At 38.3% G+C, this 13,832-nt stretch overlaps 1 protein-coding gene across 1 annotated transcript in view; it reads left to right on the forward strand.

Moving 5' to 3' along the window:
• Positions 1–13,832, forward strand: part of INO80 (INO80 complex ATPase subunit) — a 70,291-nt gene that overhangs the window by 19,303 nt on the left and 37,156 nt on the right. Inside the window, exons 10-22 of the mRNA XM_054067642.1 lie at positions 957–1,152; positions 1,345–1,412; positions 1,734–1,943; positions 2,528–2,608; positions 3,725–3,820; positions 6,478–6,537; positions 7,134–7,276; positions 8,352–8,436; positions 8,923–9,040; positions 10,048–10,133; positions 11,100–11,267; positions 11,558–11,691; positions 12,503–12,570. Coding sequence (XP_053923617.1) covers positions 957–1,152; positions 1,345–1,412; positions 1,734–1,943; positions 2,528–2,608; positions 3,725–3,820; positions 6,478–6,537; positions 7,134–7,276; positions 8,352–8,436; positions 8,923–9,040; positions 10,048–10,133; positions 11,100–11,267; positions 11,558–11,691; positions 12,503–12,570 — 1,513 coding nt within the window. The remainder of the gene's footprint in view (positions 1–956; positions 1,153–1,344; positions 1,413–1,733; positions 1,944–2,527; positions 2,609–3,724; positions 3,821–6,477; positions 6,538–7,133; positions 7,277–8,351; positions 8,437–8,922; positions 9,041–10,047; positions 10,134–11,099; positions 11,268–11,557; positions 11,692–12,502; positions 12,571–13,832) is intronic.

Raw genomic sequence — 13,832 nt, forward strand, 5'->3', positions numbered from 1 at the left:
CTCTATACACGTGCCAGGTTGCCTGTCCCTGCTTGTACTGCCTGTGCAGTTCCTTCTTGTTTTTTTAGTTTAACCAGCAGACTCGACTCAGCCGTGCCAGTCTCTTCCCTTTCCTGCCTGATTTCCTACATACAGGGACTGAGCGCTCTTGCGCCTTGTGGAAAACTTCCTTAAATATTTTCCAGCTCGCATTTCCTTGGGTGGGAGTCTCTATCAGCTGGACTAAGAAATTATCCTCAATGCACTCCCGGAGTCTTCTGGATTGCCTGCAGCTTGCCGTGCTACTTCTCCAGCATGTCTGGGTGGTTGAAGTCCCCAAGTAGGATGACAGCTTGCGAGTGCGAAGCCTCCTGTAGCTGGAGGAAGAAGACTTCATCAGTTGTCTCTCCTTGATCAGGTGGCCTGTGGTATACACCAACCACAAGGTTCCCGTTGGCTCTCCCATCTTTAATTTTTACCCACAAACTTACAACCTGTTCGTGGCTACTCTTCAATGGCAGCTCTTCACATTCTATCCCTTTCCTGAGATACAGGGCAACGCCTCCACCCCTCTTTCCTGGTCTGTCTCTCCTGAACAGCTTGCAGCTGTCGATAGCCGCATTCCAGTCACAGGACTCGTCTCACCACGTTTCCATGATGGCAACTAGATTATAGCTTTCAAGTAACACGGTAGACATTATACACAACACATTATAGTGTTCTTTGTCATGATTACTGAATTTAAAAGAACTTTTAATTTGCAACAATTTTATATTTTAATCATGCTGGCGATCAGTGTTCTTTCACACAACTAGTATCCTAGCATTTTGATGTCACAGTGATGTGCACAATCTAGATAGATTATTTGTCGATATGTTATTTGATTCCTTTTTTTTTATTTGATATTTTAAACATTTCACCTTTTGTCCTGATTTTTTTCTTCTTCATTTGTTTTTTTGTAAATGCTTTTCTCTTAGGCTAAGAGACAGCAGCGAAAACTTAATTTCCTGATCACACAAACTGAATTATATGCCCATTTTATGAGTCGTAAACGAGATATTGGACATGATGGGATACAGGAAGAAATTCTACGCAAACTGGAGGACAGCTCTACCCAAAGGCAGATTGATATTGGTGGAGGAGTAGTGGTCAACATCACCCAAGAAGATTATGGTAAGCAATTCATCTACAGTCCTTCCTGTGCACTCTGAAATTTACTGTGCTACACATGTTATCATGTAAACTTACTGTTTCAGGCAGAAAATCCTTCTGTGTAAGAGCACTGCTATAATTACTGGAATTTATCTGTGTGTTGATTTATGTGATTAGTACTGCAGAGCTCTAACATGGAGGTGTTGTTTTCAGATAGTAACTATTACAAGGCCCAAGCTCTGAAGAATGCTGAGGATGCTTACCAGATTCATCAGGCCCGGGTATGTATTTTTTTGGACCCAAGAAGAGGAAGAGAATGCAGAGTAATGATAGAGGTCAGAGTAGCAGGGTCTTTCATAGCAGGCAAGTCAAGTAGGTTTGTTTAATCCTGGGTGCCAGATTTGAGTTTAATCCCATTGACACTTCTTGTGCTAAACAGATAGAAGACCAGAATATGAAGATTTGGGCTATAGGAACAGAATAATTTCCTGTTAGTTTCTGGCAGACATCCTGTGTCATAATGTGACGTGTAAGGCCTTTTACCACAGTTTCTCAATGAATTAATATGTTTATCTTTTGCGTACTTTCCTCTTCCTGTTTAGACCAGGTCATTTGATGAAGATGCGAAGGAGAGTCGGGCAGCAGCTTTACGGGCTGCTAACAAGTCTGGTACTGGCTTTGGAGAGAGCTACAGTTTAGCAAACCCATCTATCCGGGCAGGAGAAGATATTCCTCAGCCGACTATATTCAATGGAAAACTGAAAGGTTACCAGCTGAAAGGCATGAATTGGCTGGCCAACCTATATGAGCAGGTATCTTAGTACATCTTGTGAAGTTTTAAATCTTCTAGGATTATTTAAGTCATTGGAGTAAACTTGGTCAAAAAATATTTAATGGTTTTAAAAATAGACCATGTATACTGAACCTGTAATGTCTCTAGGAGAAAGGAAAGTATTATGTAAGCCACCTGTCAGTATTCTTGATTATTGTGGAAATAACAACTTTGCATACAGCATTAAATTCAAGATTCTTTATGTGAATATTTATACAACCGTTTATCATGTAGATTATGTGCTGAGAAAACCTTTGCTGCTTGGAGCGGCACGCTGTTCCAGGCTTTGGTCAGCTGGGTAAAATGCAGGCAGCCTTGTCCTTGTGTACATACCCAGTTGGCAGTGTGATCACAGAGTGCAGACAGGCTGAGGGAAAAAATCACCTCAAGGAATGAATGAAAGTGCAGTTGATATGAAATATCTCTTAGTAGAAGACGTAAGTGATAATGTCAGAGTTGTTAAACTCGGGCTGTTCCCCTTATATTCAATGGCAACCATTCTGCTAGACCTTGATGGATTCAAAAGTAGTGAAGTGGAGGTGTTCACTTATGAATCTTTTGCAGGGCATCAATGGAATCCTGGCAGATGAAATGGGTCTGGGTAAAACAGTACAAAGTATTGCTCTCCTTGCACATCTGGCTGAGGTAGGTGGATTACCGCTTGTTCCTTTCAAAGGGGCTGTGTGTGTCTCGGTAGATGCGTGTATGTGTGTGTTTATGTATATCTAGTATATACATACATAAAAATGGAATTTTCATTTATTCACAGAGTAATATCCATTCATTTGAACATAATGTGAAAGCCTGATAAGAGAGCAAAATGTAGACTTCATGGTTCACTGACTTATATGAATCAGAGAGATTTTTAGAAATGAAGCCCAGATTCTGAGCTTCATGGTAATCGCTGTGGATTTCTATATTCGTGGAGTTTTTTTCAGGAAGTGTAGTTTTGTGCCAGATAGAACAAAAAAGCAACTGGAACTTACTTCCTTGTGCAAAAGTAGATTTCTTTTTTTTTTTTTTAAAAAAATACCTTGATTGGCATCCTGTCACTCGCCTTAAGCAGGAGATATCAGCCAAGATACTGAGAGCAGAACTAGCTGCAGTAGTGACAGTTACATGCTTTTGTTTATGTTGCTTTTGATACCAGCTCACTGGCACTGTTAGCCAGAGTAGTGGAAGAATGCGCAGAGCCAAAGGCTCTTGAGCTCATGTGAATGGAAGGGATAACAGGCAGCCTTGTCTCCCTGTTGCACTGCAACTTGAGAGTTTCGAAAGCCTATATAAGGCTTTTACCTTTTCTGGCTCTCCCTTCTGGCAAGCCAGCTTGTAACTATGAATACAGTAGTGGCCCAGCTTTGTTACTCACCAGAGGGCATTCGAATGTGATGTGATAGAGCAGAGCTTGCCAGTGTCACCTGAAGCTTTTTCCTCCCTAAAATGGCAGAGACTCTTAGTAATGTGAAGGTGACGACTTGTGGAAACAAGAGAGTGAATCAGAGTGAAACAGTGGTGATTGGTTGTTCTGATTTGCTGTTGTGAAATAAGTGTTAGTTGAACATTAGATCTGCTCTACATGATTCTGTATCACCCTGCTGCGCTGAGAGGAACATAACTCTTGTTATGTTGCAGATAGCTTCCTCTCTTATGTAGCCACTGTTACTTAGTAGTAAAGCTGTATCAAACTGCCTCTGTGTCCCTTGTCCCTCCGGTTAATTCCTGGTTATCTTTTTTCTTTTTTTTTATCTGTGTATATTCCAGAGAGAGAACATCTGGGGACCGTTTTTAATAATTTCACCTGCCTCTACTCTTAACAACTGGCACCAGGAGTTTGCCAGATTTGTACCTAAATTTAAGGTAATAAGCATGTGTGAGGAAGGTCATTCTGTTTTCTCAAAAAGCAAACCGCTGCATTCTCTGAGTTCTCTGCCACGTCTGGATGCCTGTTACCTTGGAACATGAAATTAATGAGCTTGATTCTGATCTTTCTTCTGTCATCCTTTTTTTTCCCTGGAGCATTCGATTATATAGTGTTTAAAAATGTTCTTACTTGAATCATATGTTTTTCCTTTTGCAACAGCTTAAGAACACCTTCTCAGTGAGGAATTGAAGCAGAGCAGGGAGTGGATGTTCAGTTCTCATGTGTGGGCCTGGCAGCAGATAAAAGAATCATATTTCAGTCCTGTGTATTGTCTTTAGGGTTAGAGTAGTGTATTCAAGGCCAGGTTGGATGAGGCCTTGGGCAGCCTGATCTAGTGGGACGTGTCACTGCCCATGGCAGGGAGGTTGGAACTGGATGATCTTTAAGGTTCCTTCTAACCCAAACTATTCTATGATTCTATTCAGTTATTCATATAAATTTGACTAAGAAGAAGATTGATTGTGAACAAAGCTGAACTCTGAACAGGTTAGAGGGAGAGAGAATGCAGCTGTTATTACAGAAAAATAGAAGAACCGTTGATGTACAGTCAAGGAAAAGGAGAGAAGTGAGACACAGATAGATAAAACCAAAAAGATTAGAAGAAAATAAATGGAATTCTTCAAGTATATTGTGAATGTGAAAACATAAGGTAGAAAGCAAAGAGTGAGTGTCAAGTTACTGAAAAAGAAGCTTCTTGCCTATTCACCAGCGGCAAATACTGGAGTGTTGCAAAAGAAGATTTGAAAATAAGTTCTTCTGCTGAAACAGTGCTGAAAATTTAGAACTAAAGATAGACAAAAGCATCTGAGGCTTGCAGTTATATTTGCAAAGAAGAATATAGTTCAGTTGTTTGAGTAACCTTTGATGTGAAGAGGTCTTGATCATTTATTTTTAAACATTTGATTTTCTTTTTTATAGAGAACCTGTAAGAACCTAGTTATGAGTAACCAGTATTCCAGTAGCATCCACACTAATCATTTGAGTGTCTTGGCTACTTAATATAAGAAGGACAAAAAGACTTAGAAATATTTCTATAAGTAATACTTGATTTCTTGATCTGGGGTAGGCAATATTAAAAGGCTTACCTTTTACCAAATAACTTGCTTTGCAGATCCCTGATGAGACTGTATCTTAGTTATGATGGTGTATAGTTCGAGGTATCTATATGAGGAGAAATGCTCAGCGCTGGATTATTCGAGTGGTTTACAGTTCGGGATAAATTGAGATTACTAGTACTTCAGAGAAAGTAGTGAAGAAATAGAAATACTTAGGTTTTTAAAAGTAATTCTTCATTAAAAATAATCTGTTTATGTATTTGTATAGACCAAAACAATAAGGATCCTGATTAACAGCCCTAGTTTAGAAAGTATTACAGCAGTTGGCCATTATACCTACTTACTTTCTCTCATTTCCTTTACTGAGTTCACTGTATCGAATAAGGGGCTATCTCGTTATGCTTTCTCCTCATGAAGAAAATGCAGAGAATATTTCAGTAATGCAGTCAGGATGCTTGTGAAAAGATAATTTTCCCTCTTGTGAATTAATCCCCTCCATCTGTTTCTGTCATTATATAGCTGTTCTTTGGGTTTGTGACATAATAATGTTTACCTAATCCATGGAACAGAACATGTTTTAAAAAGAAGTTTTCTAAACTTAGGATTGTTCCATGTTTACCAGTTTTTATCCTGCTTTTAATCATACACAAGTGTTTCTAATCATACAGAGGCTTGTAGTAAATCATAGTAATTTCTGCAGGTCTATGGCAGAATAAGTGAACTAAAAGGCAAATCACCTTATGGTTTATCTGGTGTTTTTTTTACTCGCATACTTACTTCAGAACAGTTGGAGGAATATTCAGCTACATGCACCTTAAAATTTGGAGCTTGTCAGTTGAAGGATAGAGATGTTAAGACTTCTCACAACCTCAAAAACCAGCATTCCTCTCTTTCAGTCTTAGTCGAGCGTAGTTCTTTCACCGGGCAGAAGATGGCAGTAAAATGTTATTAACCAGTTAGTCCTGCTTTCAGTGCAAAGATGTTTTCTGAGTAATGGGATCCACGAAATTCTGAGCTATTAATTGATTCATACGTCAGTAGTGCTTTCTTTTTATAATTCTTGTATTAAATATGTCCAGACCAGATGTTTTAACTTTACTTGTTTTTTGGGGGGTAGTCCTGAAATACAAAACTAATGGGACAATGGGGAACGTTAAACGGGAAAACAAGCCCACTAGTCCTGTAGGGTTAACTGTATCAGTTGAGGGCAGACCTCTTTCTGCCATAAGTAAAGTATCATTTTTAGTTTTTAGAAAAATCTGGCTAGGAGGTGTAACACGGTGAGCATTTTGAGATTCTTGGCATAGCTTGATCTAGTCTTTCTACTAGGGTTAAGTTGCATGATAACTTTGCCTGGAATGCTCTGTATTTTTCTCAGTGCTTTCTGATTTTTCTCAGTGTTAAGAAAGATAATTTTCCTTTTTGTTGTTTTGAAGAAAGGGGTCCATCTGTCTCATTTTGTAGAATATAGTATAAAATTCTAAAGCAGGTATGTCTTTATTTGAAAATAATGCCTTTCTACTTTTGTACTGCTCCAGGTTCTACCTTATTGGGGAAATCCCCATGACAGAAAGGTGATCAGGAAGTTTTGGAGTCAGGTAATACGAACATGCTTATGTGCTTCAACCATCTTTATTACCTGTGCAAAGTAAACCAGAAACTGTTGCTACACCCCAGCAAGCTAAACAGTGTGTGGATGGAGAGTCCTGTTTCTTCATCCATGTAGTAGCATTTTCCTTATGATAATGAAGTAGAAGACTTCTCTTGTGCTGAAGAGCAATACAGTACAGGGCAGTTCAGGGCAGTACGGAGTTCAATAGAAGAATCTAGAGCTCTGTAGATAAAACAGAAAGTTTCAGTGTCAAGGACTGTTTATTCTGTTTGAGTAATGTAACTCAGGATGCCCAGGTCATCCCTGCATACTGTCAGATTGTTCCTGAAGTGTATGGGTCTTTTCTGACGCATTAAGAAGCATCTGAAATTGTTCAAGAACTAATGTGCTGAAGTTGAAATCCACCAGTTAAATAACCATACTTTAATTAATTTTAAAAGTCAGCTGTAGAAAAATGCAGTGATAATGAGAAAAGATTATGCAACGTAAGTAACATAAGTCTGAAATTACGGTATACACAAGTGAACTCTTGAAAACATATTTCCATTATGTGGACATTTGTTTCTTATTTTGTGGTTATAGAAGACGTTGTATACTCAGGATGCTCCTTTCCACGTGGTGATTACCAGTTATCAGCTAGTAGTACAGGATGTGAAGTATTTCCAGCGTGTGAAGTGGCAATACATGGTGCTGGATGAAGCACAAGCGCTCAAGAGTAGCTCCAGGTAATAAACTAACTGGAAATAAAATCTTCCCTCTGTATGAACCTCTTGAAAGAATATGGAATAAACATCATGATTACACAAATTGGTAGAAGTTAAAATTGATGCGCATGTTAAGTGTCTAATGTAGTTAAGTATCTATGTAGCTCTATGATGTTGGATTGATCCACTAGTTTTTTGCGTTTAGATTTTCGTTCTCCATATGTGTACAATGTAATTAAATGTAATTGTGTAGCAGAAACTCAGGTGGAGTGCAGGACAGTTAAACACAAGAAGGTGAAATGCTGTTCACTTTTTCTGACTACTCACAGAATTGTGCCTAGTAAACAGTCTGTAATCTTTAGTGTGTATTGCTTCTATTCGCTCCATTAAATGCTTTAATTCCTTCTTCAGTGGCACTTCCAGACACTAATGAACGTCACAGCCCTGTGCATACTGTTGGCTGCAATAAATCATAGTGTTTATCATAAGAGTCTGTGCCATAAAGTTTTCTGGTTGTTTTCAAGTAATAGAATTATCCATCTTTACATCTGTAGCTGCTTACCTGTAATCTTTGCACAAGTTGCCACTGTACACAGTAAGTTAAAGATAGCTTTAGATGCAGACCTGTTCTGGCTGAAGTCTGACTCTTCAGTGTTCTTTAGAAACTGCCCCTCTGAGATTATTGTAATGTATAGCTCAGCACTCTTGCTGCAGTGGCCCGTGTGCTTTGTGTTATAAAGTTTGAAAAATATGTGATATTCATAACTATTCATAATAGTTTCTTTTGGGGAGTTAATTATTCTGATGACGGGATTTTATGAGTATCCAAGCATTAGTATTAAAAAATGAGTAAAAAATATACGCAGAAAAATAAAATAAATTATGCACGTTTCTTGGAAATTTGTGAAAGGCTACTTCTTCTCATAATTGTCTTTTGGAGAGTTGTGATAGTTTTATCCGGTGACTTCCAAAAATCATTTGCAAAGGTCACTGGAAGCAGTTGGTCTTAAAATGCCTTATGTTTCATATCCTTCTACAAAAAATGGATAATTTTCTTAGTTTTATTGGATGATTTTTCTTAATTTTATTCATTTAGTGTTCGTTGGAAGATCCTACTACAGTTCCAGTGTCGAAATAGATTGTTACTGACTGGGACCCCAATCCAGAACACAATGGCTGAGGTATTCAGGAGCTCACAAGAGTGGGCTTTCCTTTACAATTAGAATATATACTAAATATACAAACAGTTGAGAAACCTGTTGTGCTTGTGTGGTTGTGGGATCATGCTTGTAGCAAATCACTGGCAAACAAATATGGAATCAGCTCTGGGAGGGGGGAATTTGGAACTGTGCCACACTCTCAAAAATAAAACTGAAGCTGATGGTTAGTAACACCTAAGTAACAAGATGAAATCTAATTCTTGTGGGTTTTTCTTCTGTTGACTGAAATCATTGTGCTGTTTCTCATTGCTTTCTGATAGTGTTTTATTAAGTTATTATCTGGCATTTGTCTGGGGGGTGGGAAGAGGATGCAGCTAGGGTTTTGTTTTATTTTGCCATGTCTCGTGTTCTGGTACAGTGATTTTGCTCGTAAAGATCTGCAAGGGTTTAGGATCCCCAATTACCTTGTGAGTTATGCTCATCTAATGTTTTCTGCTCTCCTTTTAGCTGTGGGCCCTGCTGCATTTTATTATGCCAACGCTGTTTGATTCCCATGAAGAGTTCAATGAGTGGTTTTCTAAGGACATAGAGAGCCATGCAGAGAACAAATCCGCCATTGATGAGAGTGAGTGCAGTGTGTAAATGTACTAGTTTTTATGTAAAGAATCTGTTGCCTTTTCCAAATACTAACGAATAGACTTCGTCTCTCATTTTTTTTAATGAAAAATGTAATTTGAAGCAAAGGGTGCATAATAGGATTGGAATGTTATGGATTGTTGTCTGTAGTTTATGTAAAATTTTGTGTTTCTGACTCTATGTAGCATGTGTACTGTAATAGAAAAGATGTGGTGAAAATACTGTCTTGCTTCTTATTTCCAGTGCTTCTCCTTCCCAAACACAGGAGAACAAATGTTTTCAGTATTTGTATGTTTGTACAGAGCATATCATCTTGGAGATCTCTTGAGTGTTACAAGCTCTAGACATCAAAATTCTAACACAAAGCACTAAACACCTTTTAAACATAAAAATTCTTTAAAAAGAAGAAATCATCACAGTAAATTTTAGGGGATAATTATGTAGAAAAATCAGTCTAGGTAAAATAGCTGATTTGTAATGGAGTAGAACACAGCACAGTTGGAACTTGTCACAATGGTAAAGGCTTTAAGAGTTCTCAGATACACAGAACTTTGTTTTTACAGAGTATCGTGAAGACTGCAGGTGTCTGTCAATGTAGTGTGCCCTGGTATTGTGATGCTGTAATTTTGGGTGAACGAGATTTAATGTTTTAGTTATCTACTGCCACGAGTTAGCAGTATCTAATCTGAAACTTTCTTCTTCACTAATAGAGAGTGATAAATTTAAACTTGTGCTGTTCAGCCCAGAGGAATATAGAACACATAAAATGGTTTAGAAGTTCTTTCTTTGAAGCAGATCTTTAGATTCATGTGTTAAATGGTATAGCTCAGCACTCATTTGAAAAAAAGACAACGGAGAAATGCCAAATCTGTGCTGTAAGAACTCATATGAGGGGAAGTGGCTTAGCAGTAGGGAACTTAATTTGTAGTAACATGCCGTCTAGTTTTCTTCTTTGGTGAAGTAATTGTTTCTTCTTTCCCATTCCCTGTATTTAAGATCAGCTATCTCGCTTGCACATGATCCTGAAGCCTTTCATGCTAAGAAGAATCAAGAAGGATGTGGAAAACGAGCTGTCAGATAAGGTGGGGAAAAAGTATTTCTCTGGAATATTTCAACTTTATTGTCATAGCTCTGTTCTCTGGTTTTTGAAAACTCGTTTGTCAGTCTGCATATCTGAAACTTGATTGTAGAGCTTTCATAGAATTTCAGTTTCTGGGACCATGTCGCATCAATCTCATTAGATGTGAAGGTAACTGAAGAACCCCTAGTTAATAAACTTTACTTCTAGGGGAAACATTTTTGTTAATAGTTAAAAATTAAAAATCTTTAAGCCTGATTAAGTTGACAGAAATATCACTATTTGAAGTAAAGGAGATTGATGGTTAGTAGACATCTCCAGTTGCCGTTAGGAAGGATTTCTCATGGATTTAGGATTCTTATTGCTTGATTGTAAAGAGCAAGAAATACATATTGGCAACTCATCATACTCTACTCTTGTTAGTCTCTTCATTTCATGTCGGTGTTACCAGTATTGGATGACCATGTGGTCAGCATGTCCCGAGGTTTTGGGACAACTGGCTAGGAGACATCCACTTTGTTTTGATATGTTTAATTTTAGAATTAGGACTTCCCACGGACACTGTTGTTCTGTGATGAACCTGTCACTGTCATAGGTTCCTGACACCTATTTAAGACAGCCCTAAACAGGTAGCATTTTAACAGTAGAACTGAGGTCAGATTTTAAGCTAATCAGCTGCAGATGTGATGTTTTCAGAGCTTCTTATGAATCTATCTGTTTACTTAGTTGTGCTCACGTGCATTTAAAGGGCAGTCTCCCATATTATTACCTAAGCCTTCCAAAACACGTATATCAGTCAAGACCTTCACAGGTTGGATCCTGAAATACTAATACGAACACTGCTGCTTATGTATTTTTTGAGAAAGTTATTTTTACCTTAAGATATGTTTCTCTCTGTTCTGTGTTTACTGATATGGTCATCCTTCATTTCAGAGATGGAAAAGGCTAAATCTTCATTACTATATTGCAGATTGAAATTCTGATGTACTGCCAGCAGACAAGTCGACAGAAGCTGTTGTACCAAGCTCTGAAAAACAAAATCTCTATTGATGACCTCTTGCAGTCCTCAATGGGCACTACTCAGCAAGCACAGACCACCACTAGCAGTCTCATGAATCTAGTCATGCAGTTCAGGAAGGTAAGTCTGTTTTAAACAATATATGTTAAAAGCATAATCATTCACTACCACAGAACTAAAATATGGCTTCTAGAAGGTACAACATTTAAAAATTGTTCACTTGGGAAGAAGAGGCAATACCTATTAAGTGAATAGGAATTCAGATTTGAATAAATATACCAAAATAGCTGTGACATACCGATCAGTGTTAAAAGTTTTAGGGATCAACAGTCATAGTTGATATGGGTTGTAAATGCTGTGTTGGACTAAATTAATTTCTCCCAGTGTTTGACATGCTCTCTTTCTTATAGGTGTGCAATCACCCAGAGCTGTTTGAGCGACAAGAAACTTGGTCTCCATTTCACATCTCCCTAAAGCCATACCAGATCTCAAAATTCATCTACCGCCACGGGCAGATCAGGGTCTTTAACCACTCACGGGACAGGCAAGCCTACTCCACTTCCTCTCCAGCTTACCATATTTAGTATTTTTACTTAGACCTACTTTAGCTTTCTATGTGCTAGTTTACTCCCATAGTTAAGTACATTGGGTAAGTAATGCATTCCTAGTTTTCTTTGATTCATCCAGCTGTTAAGCATCTGATATTTGATGCTCTTCCTTAGTGGAATCCTGACCATCAAATATCCCTTTGATTGAATAAGAAAGTTGGGAAAAGGAATTTAGAATTGGTGCTAAAGATGTGTAATAGAAGTTTTAAAGTAATTAAAATAATTTTAAAGTAGTTCTTGAAGAAACCTAACACCCTGGTTTCACTTCAGTGAGTTTTCATGTTTAAGGAAGCTATCGGTATCTCTCTGTTGTGACATGATATATCATGAGCATCTAGTAGTGCCTTAACAGCTTATGCTTTACCTTGGGTGAAGAGAAGCTGCGTGAGTGTGGTTTACTGTTTTCTCCCTGTGGCAATTCTTGATTAATTTTGTTTGTGTTCAGTTATGAGAAATGCACAGGGCAGAGATGAGAAAGCCATCTTTGAAGATAAGACTAACTGTTCTACCATGTAAAATGCAGTTCCAGAACAACACTGTGTCTCAGTGTCAAATTGACAATATTGCATGTGAACCAGTTACTCTTTTCTCTTACTGCCATGCAATTCCACATATCCAGAGTGCTGAAATAATTGCATTGAAGAACTGAATGGTTACCCTGCATTTTCTGCTGATTGTGTGATTGAACATTATATGTGTTAACATATTCTTAGTGATTTTTTTTGGTTTTGTTGCTTTCGCTTTCAGGTGGTTACGGGTTTTACTTTCGCCGTTTGCACCAGACTACATTCAGCAGTCTCTCTTCCATAGGAAGGGTAGGTGTACAGTCCTGGGAAGCAAGTTCATGTACACGCTTCCATATGATGTTGCAATATTTAGGGGGAGGGGCTGTGAGGCCAGAGGAGTTAGTCCACTGAGGTATGATTAGAACTTGTTAGAATTATGTTAGCCTTTGTACTTATACATATATTTCATATGCTCAGTGAGTAAAGGATGAAAGCAGCTGGAAGAACAGTCAATGATTAATCCTGCTACAGTCTGTTGTTCCATTCTTTCTGTCTTGTTTTAACTTGCTTCAAGGGATTAATGCTGCTGTTTTAGTCTAATTATGAATTTTTCATAGATTCATTTCAGAGAAATCTTGGATTGCTTTCAGTACATTGTGTACTACATGTTAAACTGCCAACTTCTTTTCAAGTAATAAATAGATGGGATGCAAGTGACCCAGATCTAATCAAAAAGCAAAAAAGCCCTCATAGGCTGGTTGTGTTGACAAATACTATTCATTATTGTAGATAATTGATTTATTTTTTTTTTGCTAAAAAGAGCGAACTAGATAGTTGCTGAGGTGGGACAAGCTTGGGGTAGTAAAAGCGAGAAAGACACTGGCTGTATTACTACAGTGAAATCTGTTAGCAATGAACCTGTTCAGCTATGCAAAACCCTTTTCAAATAACCAGATGCAGCTACAGGAGTCTGCACTTACCTAACGTTCTAACTCCCACATGACTTGCTGATGGTCTTGGTTTCTGTGTGTTTTGATATTCGAAATAGGCTTTTTCTTGGGGACCCTTTTCAGACATACTATAAAAGGAAAATGATTTTGGGAATATCATTTTTGTGTAGGAGTTAAAAAGTATAAATACATTAATGATGTTGAGGATATGCCATGCATATGGAGGGGCCTGAAAGGCTTTCTTCATTAGCAGTCAAACATACCTCTTCTGCTCCCCACCCTGCACTGTATCGATCATCCTTAGCATTATCTGTTGCATCGTTATGCCCGTGCTCACATTCCCCTACCAATTCCTACATCTCCGTCCAACCCATTTGGCTTACTGTCTAGATGCGAAAGGTCATGTTTGGCCTGGCATCCTGAGGTGTACATGTACCGGTCAGCTGTCTGGCAGATACATGTTTGGATTTGCAAACGTACAGGCTGTCTATTGATTCTTAGTAGGTGAAATCACTGTCTTTACTTTGAGAGGCATCAAAAAGAAGAGGAATGTCTATGAGCTTTGGAAGAAGGGACAGGTGTCTTGGGTGGACTACAGGGCGGAAGTGATATCGTGCAGGG

This window comes from Cuculus canorus, chromosome 5 (genome assembly GCF_017976375.1).
Source record: "Cuculus canorus isolate bCucCan1 chromosome 5, bCucCan1.pri, whole genome shotgun sequence".
In the NCBI taxonomy this organism is placed as follows: Eukaryota; Metazoa; Chordata; class Aves; order Cuculiformes; family Cuculidae; genus Cuculus; species Cuculus canorus.